Here is a 17,391-nt window from a genome sequence, read left to right as displayed (position 1 = left end):
CCAAAGCAGTCTTAATGATAAATCCATCTGAAACACGTAAAACCACCTCTGAAGTGAAGAGTACATATAGTAACGTGAGGAAATAATTGAATAACTGATAAAGAGAGTTACCAAGAACTATTGAAAAAGCACATATTTATTTATACCATTTATAGCAGCACACCAAACCCTCAGGCATCAGGGTGCTAGTTACATAGTTGTGGGAGTGAGCAAGCAGTACATATAGGACAAATAGTGACAGGTACATTAACCTACAGGTGTAAATGCATACAGTGCAGATAATGTGTTATTCGAATGGGTTACTGTCCATGGTGCTGTGTAGCGAGAAGACAAGTGCTGGAAACAGCGAGCAGGAGAAGGGAGCCATTCTCCTGCCCCTTTAATTTGTTTGGAATAGGGATAGGGTCAGATAGTGTTCATTTTTGGACGGTGGATAGATTCTTTTTGGACACTGGAAAAGAGGACCAGCACCTTAGTTATTCCTTTAGGTAGGGAATACCCCATCGCCATAGGTGTACACCTTATTATTTAATAAACCTTATTGAAAATGTTGTTAAAGAGTCTGCGTCCTTCTTTTGACCCGTCTCAAGACCCTAAAATTATTATGCCATTGCATAATTGAACCCTATGAAATCCCATTACTGTTGACTTTACAATCCCGAACGGAGCAATGTAGTTTATCTTTTTTTTTACATTACTTCCCATCTGTGCAGGTTTCTTAACTTGTTTTCCACTTTGTGTTGGTCACTCCCTGACATTGCACTTAGACCTAAAATGTGCCCCTGTCCTTACTTCCCACATAACCCGTATCAAGCTGAGATCCTAAAGAGGTCAGACACCTTACAGTTTTATCACTAAATAACAGAGTGAAGACAACATAAAAATGGTAAGCATCGAGTTAAAAATAAAACCTGCCTTTTTATCTAGTTCTTGACACACAGCGTTCAGAACGATCTTGTGATGAGCAAACACCAAAAACTTCTCTCGTCCACTTTCTAATAAATCCAGGATGTATTCCCTGTGACAAAAAACAAAAAACACATTGAGCACATTGTACACAGATGTTAGCTTCCAATAAACGCCTGTTCTGTAACATACAGCACAACAAAGAGGGACCAGCATTACAGGGGATGGAGAAAGCTACAGCATTGTCTACAGTACAAGTGGCAACCAATCACTGGTGCTGGATCCACTGATTTAAAATATTTCTTTTTTATCTGTAAGCAGTTAGATGAACATTTGTACACCAAGTCACTACACTAGGGTCTCGGGTAATATGTTGCAACTTGCCATTTGGAAAGATGGCTGCACAGGTTCAAACCTACCAACTGTGACATAGAACCAAAAGAACTCAACACTTTTTATTAACTGTGTCAGGATGAGAAGGGTGAACGCTCATAGGGTCGAGGGGTTATCAATTAAAACACAAAAAGGATAACTAGACAAAAGATTTTAGGATGGGCGTTACCCAAAACTGTGCAAGGACTTACCTCTGGGACCACGAGTCCTTCCATGATTCCCTAATCTAATATAGATTACTATGGATATTACCCTGCTCACACGTTAGCTCGAATACATTTACATGGATATAATATCCAGCTTGCTTCTTGACTCCATAGTCTCAGGTGTGCATCGCCCACCTTGCTTCTTGACTTGGCCAATGAGAAAGAATTTCATACCCTTGCCGTAGGATATGTATCAGGCTAAACATTTCTCACCTCATACCATGGGTTCCCCTCCTGGTCCAGCAATGATACTTTGCAGTGTACTCCTACCAGCAAGTATTTCATCCACCTTGCTCAGATACAGGTCTTCCATAGTGGGAGACAGGGCACTGCCATGCCACCAATTATGGGGGAGTTAGAGGGCAGGGCAGTGAGCAGCTGAGGAAGCATTCCTGGCTCAGCCGTTGTTTGAAGGAAACAAGGTTTCCCTGTTGCTTGGAGTACCACATCCCATGCATGCCCAATGGCCTTTGAAAGACAGAGGACGTTCTGATTCCGTAATCTTGCATGGCCCATTGTCATGCTGGATGGGGTACCAAAGTGCCATTTTGGTGTAAGGGGGCATCCAAATCCTGGACCCAGAGCAAGCACATGAAGCAGGACACAAAGAGAGACGTTGACACCTCCCCCTGATTCTTAACTACAGTACACAGACATCCTGGAGAGCTGGTGGCAGCGGTGTAGAGTCTTGAGGTGTACTGGAGCAGGTAAATAAAATGTGTGTGTGTGTGCATGCATGTGAAAGCAGTGCCAGTGTGTGTTTTTGCGCGCAAGTCAGGGGAGTTGGGCCGTTGATTGCGAAGAAGGCAGATGAAGAGATTTTTGTAGGCAATCCTGGCATGCTTTGAATGCTGGCTGCAAGACAAAGTGGGGGCAATATTGGCATTACTGGGCACATACAGCATGACTATGTCTTCTTACAGTGGCAATACCGACATATTGGAACAGCCAGCATTACACCGTCTTGTTACAGTGCTAATACGAACATTAATGGGAACACCAAAAGTAGTGTGTTCTTACAGTGGCAACACTGTCATATATTGGGCACAGCTAGTAGGACAAGGTCTTTGTACAGTGGCAATAGCATGAGTGTGTTCTAACAGTGTCAATACTGCCATTATTGGACAAAGCCAATTTGAGTTTACAGTGACAATAATGGCATATATTGTGACAACCAGCATGAAAATGTCTTCTTAAATTAACAAATAAGATGCCTTTATTGTGGGCACAAGCATCACAAAGTGTGTTTTACAGCTTATCGACCCGATTCTGCCTTTGATTTGGGGTTTCTTGTGTTAGCCATTCTTAAATCACGTTATCCCAAGTTGAATATACCTGGTGATTTTAACCTACACTCTATTCATATATCTTCTGTTCAAATAGCTTCCTTCCTTTCTGCTATGTTGGATCTCAATATTTTTCAGAATATTACTGTTCTCGACTAAATCTCTGGTCAATGTCTTTTCTCCAATCCCGCTATTGTGGATGGGTCAGTTTATAATCCCATTTGCTATCTCTCTACCCACCACTGTGTCGGGTAGGGTTCCCATTAAGTCTTTCCTCTAGAACAAAGTTCTGCGTCAGGGGGAACAGTGCTTTGCGCAGGATAGGTGACAAATTTAAAGGCAGGTCCACTGGCTTCCAGTTAAGGAGAGAATCATCTTCAAAATCCTCTCCCTTACGCACAAATGCCTCCATAATCTGGCTCCCCCATACCTGGCCCAGAGAATAGCCATGCCAACATCCTCCAGGACGTCCAGAATGGCCTATACCAACCTGATCTCCATTCCCAAAAGTGCACGCAGGTGGCTCCAGCTTCCCAGCCATCGCAGCCACTCACTGGAACGCCTTACCTACGCACCGCACCTTAGGGGGATCGACTCTCACCTAGCCTTCTGCAAAGCCATAACAACTAGGCTATTTTTCTGATCTGTTAAACTCACAGTGCTCACTCTGTAAACCCCGAAAGTATACCCAATTGTATCTGTTATCTAGCACCTCCCTTTTTTGTAACCAAGTAATCACATGTTTTTTCCACCACCTATTGCAACCGTAATCTTGCCTACGTACACATTCATGTAATAGCGCCTCGATGCCTTTGGGTTGTAGTGCGCTCTACAAATGTAAAAAATAAAATAAATAAAAATAAATAACGTTTTTGGTTAAGGGTGGCATGCTGGGGCAAGTATTTATTTTCCTTAACATTGCCTTTCAGGATACTGGAGCGGTCCCAATCCAAAATGGTGGGCCAACCAATCAGCAATGATTGGCTCTGAGGTGTTTGTAAGGTAGTTTGGAATCTAGAGGAAGATTCTAAACTGCCTTTCATTCCTGCCAAGCTCAAGGAAGGCCCCAGTATCCAGAGCTCCATTACTAATTTGTGATAAACTGTGAGAAAATAATCCATGAAAGCAGCAGTTTCGGAGTAAGATCATCTGATCAGCAAAGAAGCAGTAGAACTCAGATAAGTGCTGTGTTATTTCAGGGAACTATTATTCAATGAAAGCCAAGAGAAAGTTATGTTTAAATGTACATAGTTTTATAGATCCTAAAAGTTACATGAAGATGATTTGAAGATCTGTGATGTAAAGAGCTTCAGTAAACGGACTAGCGCAGAGTTAAAAGACCCAATTCAGCCAACCTTCAAGATAAAGTACGCAGCGTGGTCTGTTGAGATAAAGTTTGAGTTTAATTGAACAATCATGTCGCACCAACTGTGATATGATTTCCATACAGATTAAATAAAGTGTGTGCCTTTAAACTCTGCCTCTGCACAGCGTGCAGGCGAAGCAGAAGGACCCGGCCTGGGCTAAATACATTGTATCAATGTTATGAGCCCAGCCCGGGTGCGGCGTCATCACGTGGAGAGACGTCAACAGCACGAGGATCTCTGAGCCACACTCCCACATTCGGCTTGGGCTTCTTCATAGGTAAGGTGGAGTGCTTAGCAGAGGTTGGGGTCGGGGAGCCCTTCTGCAAGCAAATGGTTTTGTTGCTGGGCTGGGTAGCAAGTGGTCGCTGCTGGCACTGGGAAGAAACATTTCTCCCGTTCGGGTGGGAGAAATATTCATTCCAGCCATACTGGCTAGTACCCAGCTCCTGAGTAATAACACAACATGCTCACAGAAGGCTTTCAGATATTCTTTCATTCTAGTGACAAGCGCCGCTTTAATCACGAGAATGAAAGAATATTTAAGGCCTTCTGCAAGCAGGCTGTGTTATTACTGCAGGCGCTAGGTGTTACCAAGTGGCTGGCAATAATATTTCTCCCGCCTGTTTAGATGATAAAAGGAGAAGTCCTTTCAAAAGGGCGCCTGTGAGCAGCGAACAGGCCCGGCTGAAGATGTGCGGCCCCTGGCCACCCCCTGCTGACAGGGCCATAACTTTGTCTCGGGCACCAATGAAAAGTGGCCCATAGTTGCAAATGGCTATTTATTCCTTTCCTAACACTGTTTGAATAACCTAGGGGGAGTTTTTTTGATAAATTGCAATGCAAATTATGCATTCAGCCACACTGGTCAAAACGACTAGCCGCAGAGTGAATTAACTCATCATACTGGCCAAATAAGTGGCTCACTTTGACCAATAAAACTGGCCCACAACAGCATTTTGTGTCCAAGCCTGCCTGCTGAGAGCTAAAACAGTGGTGCATTGAGGTTAGCTGCCTAATTTATCACAAGGCAGGCAGCCAGAGCCAGCAGGAACCTTTACACTAACTGGCCATAACTTTAATGCAAGCACTGCAAAGCTCATATTAAAAGACCTAGAATGAAAATTGAGATTTTGTTTGCTGTGCTTTGCAGACTGTAAACATAGGAGCAGTTGCTGGGCCCCCAGAGGCTTGAGGCCTCTTTTGTTTGTAAGGGTTGAAAGGCCCTGATGCTGTCCCTGAATGCGGGGCTGGGTGTTAGCAAGTGGCTGGGTGGGAGAAATCTTATTTCCAGCCACTTTCTAACACCCAAGCCCCACAGAAAAAACACAGCCTGCTGCTTGCAGAAGGCCTTTCAAGAGGGCTTCTGCGAGCAGGCTGTTATGTGCAAACAGGCCCGGCTGAAGATGTGTGTCCCCCGGCCCTCCCTGCTGAGAGCGAAAACAGTGTGAGGCACCTGTGGGGTGCATGGAGTTTAATAGCTGCTGAATATCACGAGGCAGGCAGCCTGCCAGCAGGGACTTGCAAACTGGCAACAGCTTTAATGCGAGCACTGCAAAGTGCATATTTTAAGTCCCAGAACGAAAATGGAGACATTTTTGCTGTGCTTAAGAAACATTGGGGGCAGTTGTTGGGCCCCCTCCACCCAGAGGCCTCTTTTGTTTGTAAGGTTTGAAAGGCCCTGACACTGTCGCCGATTGCGGGGCTGTGTGTTAGCAAGTGGCTGCGCTGGCAATAATATTTCTCCCACCTGTACCGGTGGGAGAAATATTATTTCCACTCCATAGCGGGTGCTGCCGGGGCCTGTCAATTCCCCCCATTATGAGTCTGTGCATTGCTGTGGGTAATCAGTTGCTTTTTGCCTATTTAGTAGGAATTGGAATTGGTCTGTAGAGGAAGATTAGGCAGAGTGGACCTTCCCACTGTGACTTTGATAACAACAGACCCGAGAGGTAAGGAGCCAAGCCCAACTTTTTAGTTTTGTTTTTGGTGCCACGGATAGCACTTTCCTCACGAGAATGGAAGACTATTCAAAGGTCTTCTGCAAGCAGGATGTGTTATTGCTCCAGGGCTGTTAGCAAATGGCTGCACTGGGAATTCATTTTCTACCACCCGGGTGTCAGAAATATCAATTCCAGCCACTTGCTTGCACTCGGTTCTGCACTAAAACCACAGCAAGTGCTGGCTGAAAGCCTTCTAAATATTCTTTCAATCACAATTTAAAAAATATTTAGAATGCTTTCTGCCAGCAGGTTGTGTTAAAATTGCAGGGCTGTTTGATCCCATTGGGTGGCGAAATATTAGGCCCAAAGTCCTTTGCTAGCAAGCAGCTCTGCACTGATAAAGCGTCCAGAAGGCTAAATCATGTATTCTTTCCGGTTTGCTTGCTGCACAGAAGGCCCAGCGATTACTGCTGTAACCTTGTCAGCAGCAACTACGTCTTGCAATATTTGATTTATGATCAGGGATATTAGCACTTGCATCACAATAGTACTTAGAAGCAAGAGGAAACGGGAGACACGAGAGTTCAAACTGATTTAACGTTAAAGCTAACTGAAGAGTCTCAAAATGTGTAAAGAAGCTACATGCCTTAAACATCACATCTGCACAGAAAGCGACAGAAAGCAATTTTTTTTAAAGCTGATTTCATCCACGAGTTCACACATGGTTTGCATTCTGAGATGTGTAGTCTTCTGTTCAGGGTGGTGCAAATACTCCAAGGAGGTCGCTTTGGGTGTACTTTGAAAATAAATAAGACTATTGCGGTTCTTGAAACCAAAAAGCAAATGTGTACTAATTCAAGCTTGGAAGTTTGTGGTAGGCAAGTTGCTTACATTGCTGGCAAATTCTGGCTTCACTGCTTAACCAAAGTATGTGATCCTGGGTAAATCATTTGACCCAACCCAACCACACCAGTGCTGGCAAGAACAGAAATGTGCATTTTATCCGTAGGCAGTGTCAGTGGCTTCAGCCCTACAGATAAGGGGTGTATAGGCGACTTCTACTTTTTCTAAAGAAAGGCAATTACTCTCAAAAAATAAAAATAGGGAGTACAAATACTCTCAACAATAAATAGGAAACAGACCTTGTGCCCCATGCTTTCACCCACACAGCTCCATGGATATGTTTGGACCAGTAATCCAAGTAGTACCACAGGAATAATCTACTGTTATAACTGCCTGCTCAGAAGTAAAGCTTTTTACTGTGCATAAATAACTAGGTGCAAAGAAATATTTTTACCAAGACAATTTCATTTTCAAGTTAAAACAGCACTGTGCTGCAACATTGACTGCATGACCCAGCCACACAGAGCATTGAACTGAAAAATGTTTTAAGAGCTTTCTTTATCATTTGTTTGTCCATTTATGCAGCAAACCTTTACATTTTACAGACATTGCCCTAATGGTATACTTCAGAGGTACATAGAAATCATTTCTGCATTCTTGCTAATGTTATGTCTTGGGGTACAACTAATTCTGGTGACATAAAATGTTAGTACAAAATTGCTAATCAAATACGTGTGTTTGCTAATCCCAAAAATGTTAATTAGCACATTCTGCTAATCAATTTTTGAAAACTAATTTATGCCTTGCGCACAGTGTTAAACAGTGCGTTATCTGACGACCAGCTGAGAGGCTTCATGAGCTTGTCGATTTGGGGTTGCCGTATGAAGGATTGGAGAGACTGAGTGGGATCTCCAGCATAGCACGATGAAGCAGAGCCTTGGAGATTGCCACTATAGTGTACAGGAGCGGATTCTTTGAGATCTTCAGAATTGCGTGCAAGTTCAGAGCCTAAGGTGAGGCAACCAGCGTTGCGATCACCGGCGTGAGTGAAGGAGCAACTCCCGAGAGAAGGCAACAAGTGATCAACCAATCTTGATTTGTAAATCAATATTTTTTAAAAGTGTCATGGCAGCTTTCCGTACAAAGGCAGTTTTCGATTTTGTTCTGAACTATCAGTTTAACCAGAGGACCATTGAAAGGAAATACTCAAAAGAAAAGAGGAAAAGACATTCAGCAAGATCAGTTGAGAAATAAAGACAGCCAAAGGCTGGGTTAATAAAATCACTGAAGAAAGGAAAAGAAATTATCTGAGCATGATGTATGATATGGCATTTATAACGCGGCTATACACAAGTGTTTCAAGGCCCGACGAGGCAGGGAGGGGGGGGGGGACATAGTGAAGGCAGACAACGATCTTACTAGGCCAGGTGTCATTCATATAGCGCAAGTACATGGGAAGGGGGGAAGGGAAAGTGCGAGGGGCAAGGGAGAGGGGAAGTGCAGTACATGGGATAGTGGAATAATAAGATAAATAAATAAAGTGACAGCCGGTGGCAAGTGCAAGGTAAGTGCAGAACAAAGTGCTGGGAGGGGGGCTCTAGGGATACAGAGACAGTCCCGCGGTGCAGGGGTTGCTAGGGAGGCAGTGCCGGGGGCAAGTGGCTGGGCCAGGGACCGAGATCAGTGAGAGTGGCCCGGTGCCGATTCAGTGCAGTTTCAATCAGGAATTTAGCAAGAAAGGAATAAGTTAGGAAAAGAACAAACAGACTGCCACAGCAAGGGAAAAGATATTCTTTGATTCTATTCAGGGCAGAGTGCTAGAGACAATATATTTGAGATTTACCAAAGGAACTTTCCAGTCAAAGTGTGTTCTGCAAGGAAAATTACAGAAGCAATTTGAACTAAATACATAGAACTTAAAAGGTACGTCCAAGCTTTTGTGGAGGGATTTACAGGTTATTAAAGGGAGGAGGAATTGAGTATTTCTTAGAGGGAAAAACTCAGAGAAGTAATGTAATCACAAGATGTGTTAATTTGCATGTTTCCAGAAGGATTGAGGTTCAGCATTCAGAGGGCACACAGCAGGAACATGTTCTTTTTAATTTTACCCACTTCCCCTTTCCCCACGGCCTGGTCACCTCAGCAATTGTAACATAAGGATTGTTTGGAGGACCGGACTAAGGGGTCTGGAGTACTCATCGTCTGCTCCTGCAGGATTGAGAGCTGGCACCTTGCACACTTCCCCTTTCCTGACTCATGCTTCTGTTATGGGCCGGCAGTGGCGCAATGTTGTGGTCGAGGAAGTACTTCTATTCAATCTCTCTTTCGGTCTCACTGTAGAGATGCTGGTTCTAGTTTTAACGGTGTTACTGAAATTGTTCATGAGTGCTGATCATTTTGCCCCTCAAGTCCATTAAAACCATGTGCTCTGTCCACTCAACCTTGGTTCACGCCTGAACTAGGTCAACTCAGTCTTTTGCAGAAACACGCTGAGAGGAAATGGCGCCATAGCTTCTGTGCGCCACTCAAATCTGCTTTCTGCACAGCTCCTTCTATTTATCACAAGGATGTGCTGGCTGCAAAAGATGCATATTATACAAATCAAATTCAGATGGCTCTGAATCAACCTAAAGAGCTTTTTAACATTGTCCTATCACCTTTTTCTCCCTCTCAGCAGACCAGCTCCTGCCTGCCTTCACAGTTACACTGCGGTTCTTTGTCCTCCTTTTTCATTGAAAGGATCACCTCTATTTGCTGTGATATCTCTGTGCTACTTCTATGCCTGTTTTGGCTCCTCCTTCCTGTGTTTGTTCTTCCATGGTATGGTCTGTTTTTCCTATTTTCAGTTTCTCAGATGTTTTGCATGCTATTAATCATCTTAAATGTGCTTCCCCCCTCGATCCAATCCCTATCTCTGTTCTTAAATCTATTGACTCCGGGGTTGCACCCCTTCTTTCTTCTGCTGCAAATATCTCCTTTTTATCTGCCTGTATTGATTCCTCTCTTTAACATGCTGTAACGCTCACCTGATTCCCGTAGAGGCGCCGGTCTTGACTGGGCGTATACCGTATCTTCAAAGGTGATGTGTAACACACGGCTGGCTCTTTGGGCTGGACCTCTGTGCACTGTATGTCTGACTCGAAGGGTAAGATGTCTGCAGATAGAAAATATGGGATTAAGGAACTGGGTTATTGAATGTCTCTCTCTTCTTCCCTTTCTCTTCTCCTGTAGAACCCCAAAGGTTAATGCTCTCACCTTAGGTAAGTGAACGCCGTGCTCTCCATCTGCCTCGGGGCAGGGTGCTGTAACCAGTTTCTTCACTGGATAAGGGGAGCAGGCCTCTTGACTTCAGAGGACTGCTGTCCGTCGTTTACTGCACGAACGGTAAGTTTCGAGTAATTCTAATGTCTTTAAAGTCTTTAGTAATGATGTCTCTTGTTTTGCAGGGTTCTGGCGATGGCGGATGACGGGCTGAAGTGAGTTGAAAATGGAGCCCGTGTGATGAATAGAAGCGCCTGGAAGCACGTAAGTAAGCGCTTGTTGCCTGCTTCACGATGCGCTCTGTCTTTTTATTTTGCAGGTACAAGTTCGGAGCGGCTGAAGGGTGCCGGAATACCCACTGGGTTAGATGTGGAAAGGAGTAATGGCACGTGAGTATTAAAGTTCCCCAATGTCTTTAAACGCACCTTGTTTTGTCTTTCAGATGCGGGATGCAGCGCCGAAGGCCTCCGGAGCGTGCGAAGAGTTGGTAAGCTTTTGTCTTTCAGATGCCGGAATGCAGCGCGAGGCGTTGGTGACAGCCGATGGACCAGGTAAGTGAAGAGCTGTCACTGAAGACCGTAATGCTAACCTGTTCTTTCTTGTCTTTATAGGTGTTGCTGAAGACTGGATTCAGGATGGTAAGCCTTTTCCCTTAGGCCCAGGATCAGATGCAGAAGACACGATGAGTGTTCTGCTGCAGAGGATGCAGAATAACGCAAAGCAAGATTCATCCATCGGGTGTGGTTTAAATAGCATCCTGTAGTGCTTAGGTGTCTCCTTCCACAGCCACGCCTAGGTAAGAAAAGAGTTCCTGCTTTCCAGAAGAGTTCCAGTGTTCTGAATCTAGGGAGTGGCTCCTGCCCCACCCAACAGGAAAAGTAGTTCCAAACAGAAGAGGATTAGAGGCTCAACTGGCAGGCAAGTAAGCAGCATGGTCTGCTGCAGGTAAGTCCACCCAAGCATTATGAGCCTGCGCTTCCAGCGCTGGGACTGGGCATATTTATGAGCCTGGTGCCACTGGCGCCAGGACTGGGTCCAAAAGGTCCCAATTGGGACTGGTTGGCACTCGGAACCTGGGTTATGGATCTGCTTCCAAGGGAGTTGGGAAAACCCTGACCTTTTGGAAGCAGAGATCATGACAGTACCCCCCTCAAGGCCCCTCCCAAACCGGGCTTCTCCGGGGGTTTGGCTTGTCAGGAAATGTTCGGTGAAATCTTTTGATTAGGCGAGGAGCGTGGACATATTCAGCAGGTTCCCAGGATCTCTCTTGGGGGCCGTAGCCTTTCCAGTCAATTAGGTAAAATAGTTTAGATTTGGAGATCTTGGAGTCCAGAATGCTTTTGACTTCAAACTCGAGTTCTCCATCAACTAGGATAGGTTTTGGAGATTTAGTTAGTCGGGTTTGAGGTTGCACGGGTTTTAATAGAGAGACATGGAAGACCGGATGTATCTTCATGTGCGGGGGCAAGTCCAACTTGACCGCTACTGGGTTTACTATGGTAGTGATGGAATAGGGACCAAGGTATCTTGGGTTGAATGTGCGTGGCCCTTTTAGAGGTAGATACTTGACCGACAGCAACTTCGCTAAAAATGAGAAATAAATTGACTACCTCGATCCGAAATTAGAACCGAAGGAAAACCGTGCAGTCGGACGATGTTTTCCAGAAATTCTCGGGCCAGAGTTGCTGCTGTTGGCAAGCCTTTGAGCGGAATGAAATGCGCCATCTTGGAGAATAAGTCCACGATTACTAGAATCGTATTGTATCCGGAGCATGGAGGTAGATCGGTGATGAAGTCCATAGAAAGCGTATGCCAAGGGCGAGGTGGGATGTCAATAGGGCGTAAGAGGCCTGCTGGTCTTTCCTTTTGACTCTTGTTTTGGGCGCATACTCCACAGGACATTATAAAGTCTCTGATATCTTTTTTCCAAGAAGGCCACCAGAAGTAGCGCTTGATCTTTTCTGAGGTCTTGGCCATACCGGGATGTCCTTCCATTAAAGAATCGTGATAACAAGAGATTACTTTTTTCTGTAAATCTGTGCTGGGTAGGTATAATCGTTCTTGGAAATACAATAAGTTGTCCTTTACTGCAAAGTCCTTTCCCTGCAGATGCCAATTCTGTATGTCTGCTGGAGTTACAAGTTGCCTGGCTTTATCCTTAACTTCCTCTATGGATTCTGTGGCGATTACACCCAGAATTCTTTGTTCGGGAATGATTGGTACAGGTTTAGGGTTGATCAAGTGTTCTTCCACTCCCATCCGAGAAAGGGCATCAGCTTTACCGTTCTTTGTACCAGGTCGATAGGTAATTATGAAGTCAAACTCGGCAAAGAATAATGCCCAACGGAGTTGTCTAGATGATTGGGCTTTTGCGGTTTTCAAATATTGCAGGTTTCGGTGATCCGTAATCACAGTAACGGTGTGTCGGGCCCCCAGCAAATAATGCCGCCAAGCCTTAAAGGCAGACTTGATAGCCAGAAGTTCCTTGTCAGTAATCGTGTAATTGATTTCAGGAGGCGAGAATTTGCGGGACCAAAATGCCACGGGATGCAACTGATTAGTTACCGGGTCCTTTTGTGATAGAACTGCCCCCATGGCAAGGCTTGAAGCATCAGTTTCCACGATGTAGGGGAGTTCGGGGCGAGGGTGTTTTAAGATTGGTGCAGAGATAAATTTAGTCTTCAAATCCTGGAAAGCTTGTTCCGCCTCGGTAGACCATTCAAAACGTTTGTTTTTCTTTAACAAGGCAGTGATGGGCTGGACTATTCGAGAGAATTCAGGGATAAACCTGCAGTAAAAGTTAGCGAAGCCTAACATGCTTTGCACACCTTTTACGGAGGATGGTGATGGCCATTTGAGAACTGCATCGACCTTCTTTGAATCCATACGCACTCCGCCAGGTGATAATATGAATCCCAAGAATTCAACTTCAGTCACGTTGAAAACACATTTTTCCAACTTAGCGAAAAGTTTGTGTTGACGCAATCTTTCGAGGACCATTTTCACGTGTTTGCGATGTTCAGATTCCGATGAAGAATAAACGAGGATGTCGTCAATGTAAACAACAACACACACACATCTATGAGCTCTCTGAGGACATCGTTCATAAAATATTGAAAGGCGGCCGGGGCATTGCAAAGTCCGAAGGGCATGACCTGATATTCAAATAGCCCATACTTGGTGCGGAAGGCCGTCTTCCATTCATCGCCCTCTTTTACTCGTACCAAGTGGTAAGCTCCTCTAAGATCCAGCTTTGTATATATGCATGCTTTTCTGACTTGGTCCAGGAGTTCAGGGATCAAAGGTAACGGATATCTATTCTTAACGGTGATCTGGTTCAGGGAGCGATAATCTATACAAGTTCTAAGGTCTCCTTCCTTTTTTGGAACGAAGAACAAAGCTGAAGAAGCAGGGGACTTGGAAGGACGAATAAACCCATTTGCCAGGTATTGATCCAGGTATTGTCGAAGGTGAAGGTTCTCAGGCTCGGTGAGGGCATAAATTCTACTACAAGGAGGAGTAGATCCAGGTATCAGGTCTATCTGGCAGTCATAAGACCTATGAGGAGGTAGAGAGTTAGCCTGATCCTTCCGGAAAACATCTTGGTATTCTAGGTATTCGGGAGGTAACTGGGGAGTCTCTGAAGAAATTGCTGCCAGTGCAACACCAGGTGGAGGGTGACAAGTAGAGACACATTCTGGAAACTGGACCGTTCTTGCTCGCCAATCGATCAGAGGATTGTGTTTCTCTAACCAAGGTATTCCTAGAATAATCTGAAACTGAGGGGCCTTGATCACATCGAACACGATCTTCTCATGGTGTCCATCTTGACTTACTAGCGTCACTTCTTGAGTGGTATGCGTTACTGGCCCGGAGGCTATCTCCGTACCATCCACCGTAGTAATGACGTCCTTCACAGCCTTGGGACAAAGAGTTAGATTCATCCTCAAAACCATTTCATGATCCACATAATTGCCGATGGCACCGCTGTCGACGTAAGCTTCAATTGCATGTAATCGATCCGGATTATCAGGGCTAATGAGGACCATAGGTATCACGAAATGCGAGGTCACGGAACTGGTTTTCACGCTCGGCAAGAGGACCTCTATTCTTGTCGGGCGAAGTCGTTTCCCTGCTCAGAGTTTGTAACTTTGGTAACTGCAGCTCCTACTGCCTTCTTGGCAGGTTTCACCGGACAGTCTCGAAGAAAGTGCCCTGAGTTTCCGCAATAGAGGCATAATTGCAACTGTTTTCTCCTTTCCCGCTCCTTTTGTGTTAGAGGACCTTTCAGACCCCCTATTTGCATGGGTTCCCCGGAGTCTACTCCCTTGGAAGGAGTTGGCGGTTTGGAAAATACTCGAGCATCAAACTTGAAACCATCGGCCTTCCTGTTCTGCAGTCTGTGATCTATTTGAACGACTAAGTCTATATAGTCCGAACAATCTTGTGGGGGATTCACTACTTGGGCTAACACATCTTTGAGCTCTCCATGTAGACCTCTATAAAACAGCGTAATCCTTTTGTCCTCAGGCCATTGAGTTTCCACTATCAGTCTGTTGAAAGACGCAATATAAGCCAAAAGGTCTTGATTACCTTGTCGCAACGAAAGAAGCTCATTGTCCAAGGCCTGCCCCTGTGAATGTCTTGCGAACAGTTTTTCCATACTGAGCTGAAAAGCTTGAAAATCATGGAGGACCGGATCATCTTGATTTACTAGAGGGATCGACCAGTCTGCCGCATTGCCACTAAGGTACGAAAGCACGAAAGCCACTTTAGCTTGATCAGTTGGAAAGGCTGCTGGCCGGCATAAGAAATGCAACCGGCACTGATTGATAAATACTGCAAACCTCTTTGGGTCACCAGAAAATCGTTCGGGCGGAGCCAGAGGTACATTCCCAGGTAGGTTGATCTGCACTGGATTCATAGAGGATGTAGAAGGAAGATTTCCCCCAGATGCGGGTAACGGGGTCTGTCCGGCTTGTGACTGTAGCAATTGTCGCGAGATCATCTGTTCGCTCCTTGGAAATAATCAGTTCCCTTCTTAGAGCGTTCGTTTCCTGATGGGCTGCATGCACTTCTGCCCTTAGTTCCCCAAGTAACTGGGCTAGCTGGTCGGTATTCGAGGTTTCCATAGCGCCTGGACGGGAGTTTTGTGGTAGGCTTTGCGTTCTGTAACGCTCACCTGATTCCCGTAGAGGCGCCGGTCTTGACTGGGCGTATACCGTATCTTCAAAGATGATGTGTAACACACGGCTGGCTCTTTGGGCTGGTCCTCTGTGCACTGTATGTCTGACTCGAAGGGTAAGATGTCTGCAGATAGAAAATATGGGATTAAGGAACTGGGTTATTGAATGTCTCTCTCTTCTTCCCTTTCTCTTCTCCTGTAGAACCCCAAAGGTTAATGCTCTCACCTTAGGTAAGTGAACGCCGTGCTCTCCATCTGCCTCGGGGCAGGGTGCTGTAACCAGTTTCTTCACTGGATAAGGGGAGCAGGCCTCTTGACTTCAGAGGACTGCTGTCCGTCGTTTACTGCACGAACGGTAAGTTTCGAGTAATTCTAATGTCTTTAAAGTCTTTAGTAATGATGTCTCTTGTTTTGCAGGGTTCCGGCGATGGCGGATGACGGGCTGAAGTGAGTTGAAAAGGGAGCCCGTGTGATGAATAGAAGCGCCCGGAAGCACGTAAGTAAGCGCTTGTTGCCTGCTTCACGATGCGCTCTAACTGTCTTTTTATTTTGCAGGTACAAGTTCGGAGCGGCTGCAGGGTGCCGGAATACCCACTGGGTTAGATGTGGAAAGGAGTAATGGCACGTGAGTATTAAAGTTCCCCAATGTCTTTAAACGCACCTTGTTTTGTCTTTCAGATGCGGGATGCAGCGCCGAAGGCCTCCGGAGCGTGAGAAGAGTTGGCAAGCTTTTGTCTTTCAGATGCCAGAATGCAGTGTGAAGACCTCCGGAGCGCACGAAGAGTAGGTAAGCCTTTGTCTTTCAGATGCTGGAATGCAGCGCGAGGCGTTGGTGACAGCCGATGGACCAGGTAAGTGAAGAGCTGTCACTGAAGACCGTAATGCTAACCTGTTCTTTCTTGTCTTTATAGGTGTTGCTGAAGACTGGATTCAGGATGGTAAGCCTTTTCCCTTAGGCCCAGGATCAGATGCAGAAGACACGATGAGCGTTCTGCTGCAGAGGATGCAGAATAACGCAAAGCAAGATTCATCCATCGGGTGTGGTTTAAATAACCTCCTGTAGTGCTTAGGTGTCTCCTTCAACAGCCACGCCTAGGTAAGAAAAGAGTTCCTGCTTTCCAGAAGAGTTCCAGTGTTCTGAATCTAGGGAGTGGCTCCTGCCCCACCCAACAGGAAAAGTAGTTCCAAACAGAAGAGGATTAGAGGCTCAACTGGCAGGCAAGTAAGCAGCATGGTCTGCTGCAGGTAAGTCCACCCAAGCATTATGAGCCCGGCGCTTCGGTACCTGGGTTATGGATCTGATTCCAAGGGAGTTGGGAAAACCCTGACCTTTTGGAAGCAGAGATCATGACACATGCTCTGGTTATCCCACTACTTAAGAAACCTACTTTGGATCCTTCTTTCTCTTGTGTCGCCCCATTTCACTTCTCGCATTGGATATGGGTAGTTTGACCGAGGTCAATATATTCGCGGGGGAATTGACCGTAGTCAATTCTGCAGCAAATCTAATGGACCTTCACTTAATCAACCCAAATCCCTGTCCTGCCAGCTGACATGGTTTCATTCCTTTCTGAATGACCACCCCCAGTCTCTTTCTCTTCCCCATTTCAATCTGCTGCTCTTCATGTTACTTGTGGTGTTTCCCATGGGTCTGCCCTCTCCCCCATTCGTTTCATCATCTAACGTCCAGCCTCTGGCTAAACTGATCCAGTCTCACAGCTTCCGTTGTTACACCTATGCCGACTATACCCAAATTGAAGTTAGTCTTGATCTTGGGGACCCGGAAGTCACAGCCAGATTCCGTTCTTGACTTGAGTCCGTTGGTAGCTTGATGTGTCACAACTGGCTCAAGGGTAACAGAGAAAATACTGAGGTTCTGATAGTAGGCCCCCCTGCAGCCGCCTAGCTGTGAACTCCTGCTTTCTGGCTCCTATTTTTGGGGCCTTTTCCTGTTCCTGGGACTACAGTCAAAGATCTTGGCGTTAAAATCTCAGCATATCTGTC

At 45.5% G+C, this 17,391-nt stretch overlaps 1 protein-coding gene across 1 annotated transcript in view; it reads right to left on the bottom strand.

The window, feature by feature from the left end:
* SMARCAL1 (SNF2 related chromatin remodeling annealing helicase 1) overlaps positions 1–17,391 on the bottom strand; it is a 979,995-nt gene that overhangs the window by 159,455 nt on the left and 803,149 nt on the right. The window contains exon 13 of the mRNA XM_069616809.1: positions 916–1,018. Coding sequence (XP_069472910.1) covers positions 916–1,018 — 103 coding nt within the window. The remainder of the gene's footprint in view (positions 1–915; positions 1,019–17,391) is intronic.

The sequence above is a fragment of the Ambystoma mexicanum genome, chromosome 9 (genome assembly GCF_040938575.1).
Source record: "Ambystoma mexicanum isolate Mex_15411 chromosome 9, UKY_AmexF1_1, whole genome shotgun sequence".
Classification (NCBI taxonomy): domain Eukaryota; kingdom Metazoa; phylum Chordata; class Amphibia; order Caudata; family Ambystomatidae; genus Ambystoma; species Ambystoma mexicanum.
Note: the sequence above shows the minus strand (reverse complement) of the source record. Positions and strands in the feature narration are given on the sequence as shown.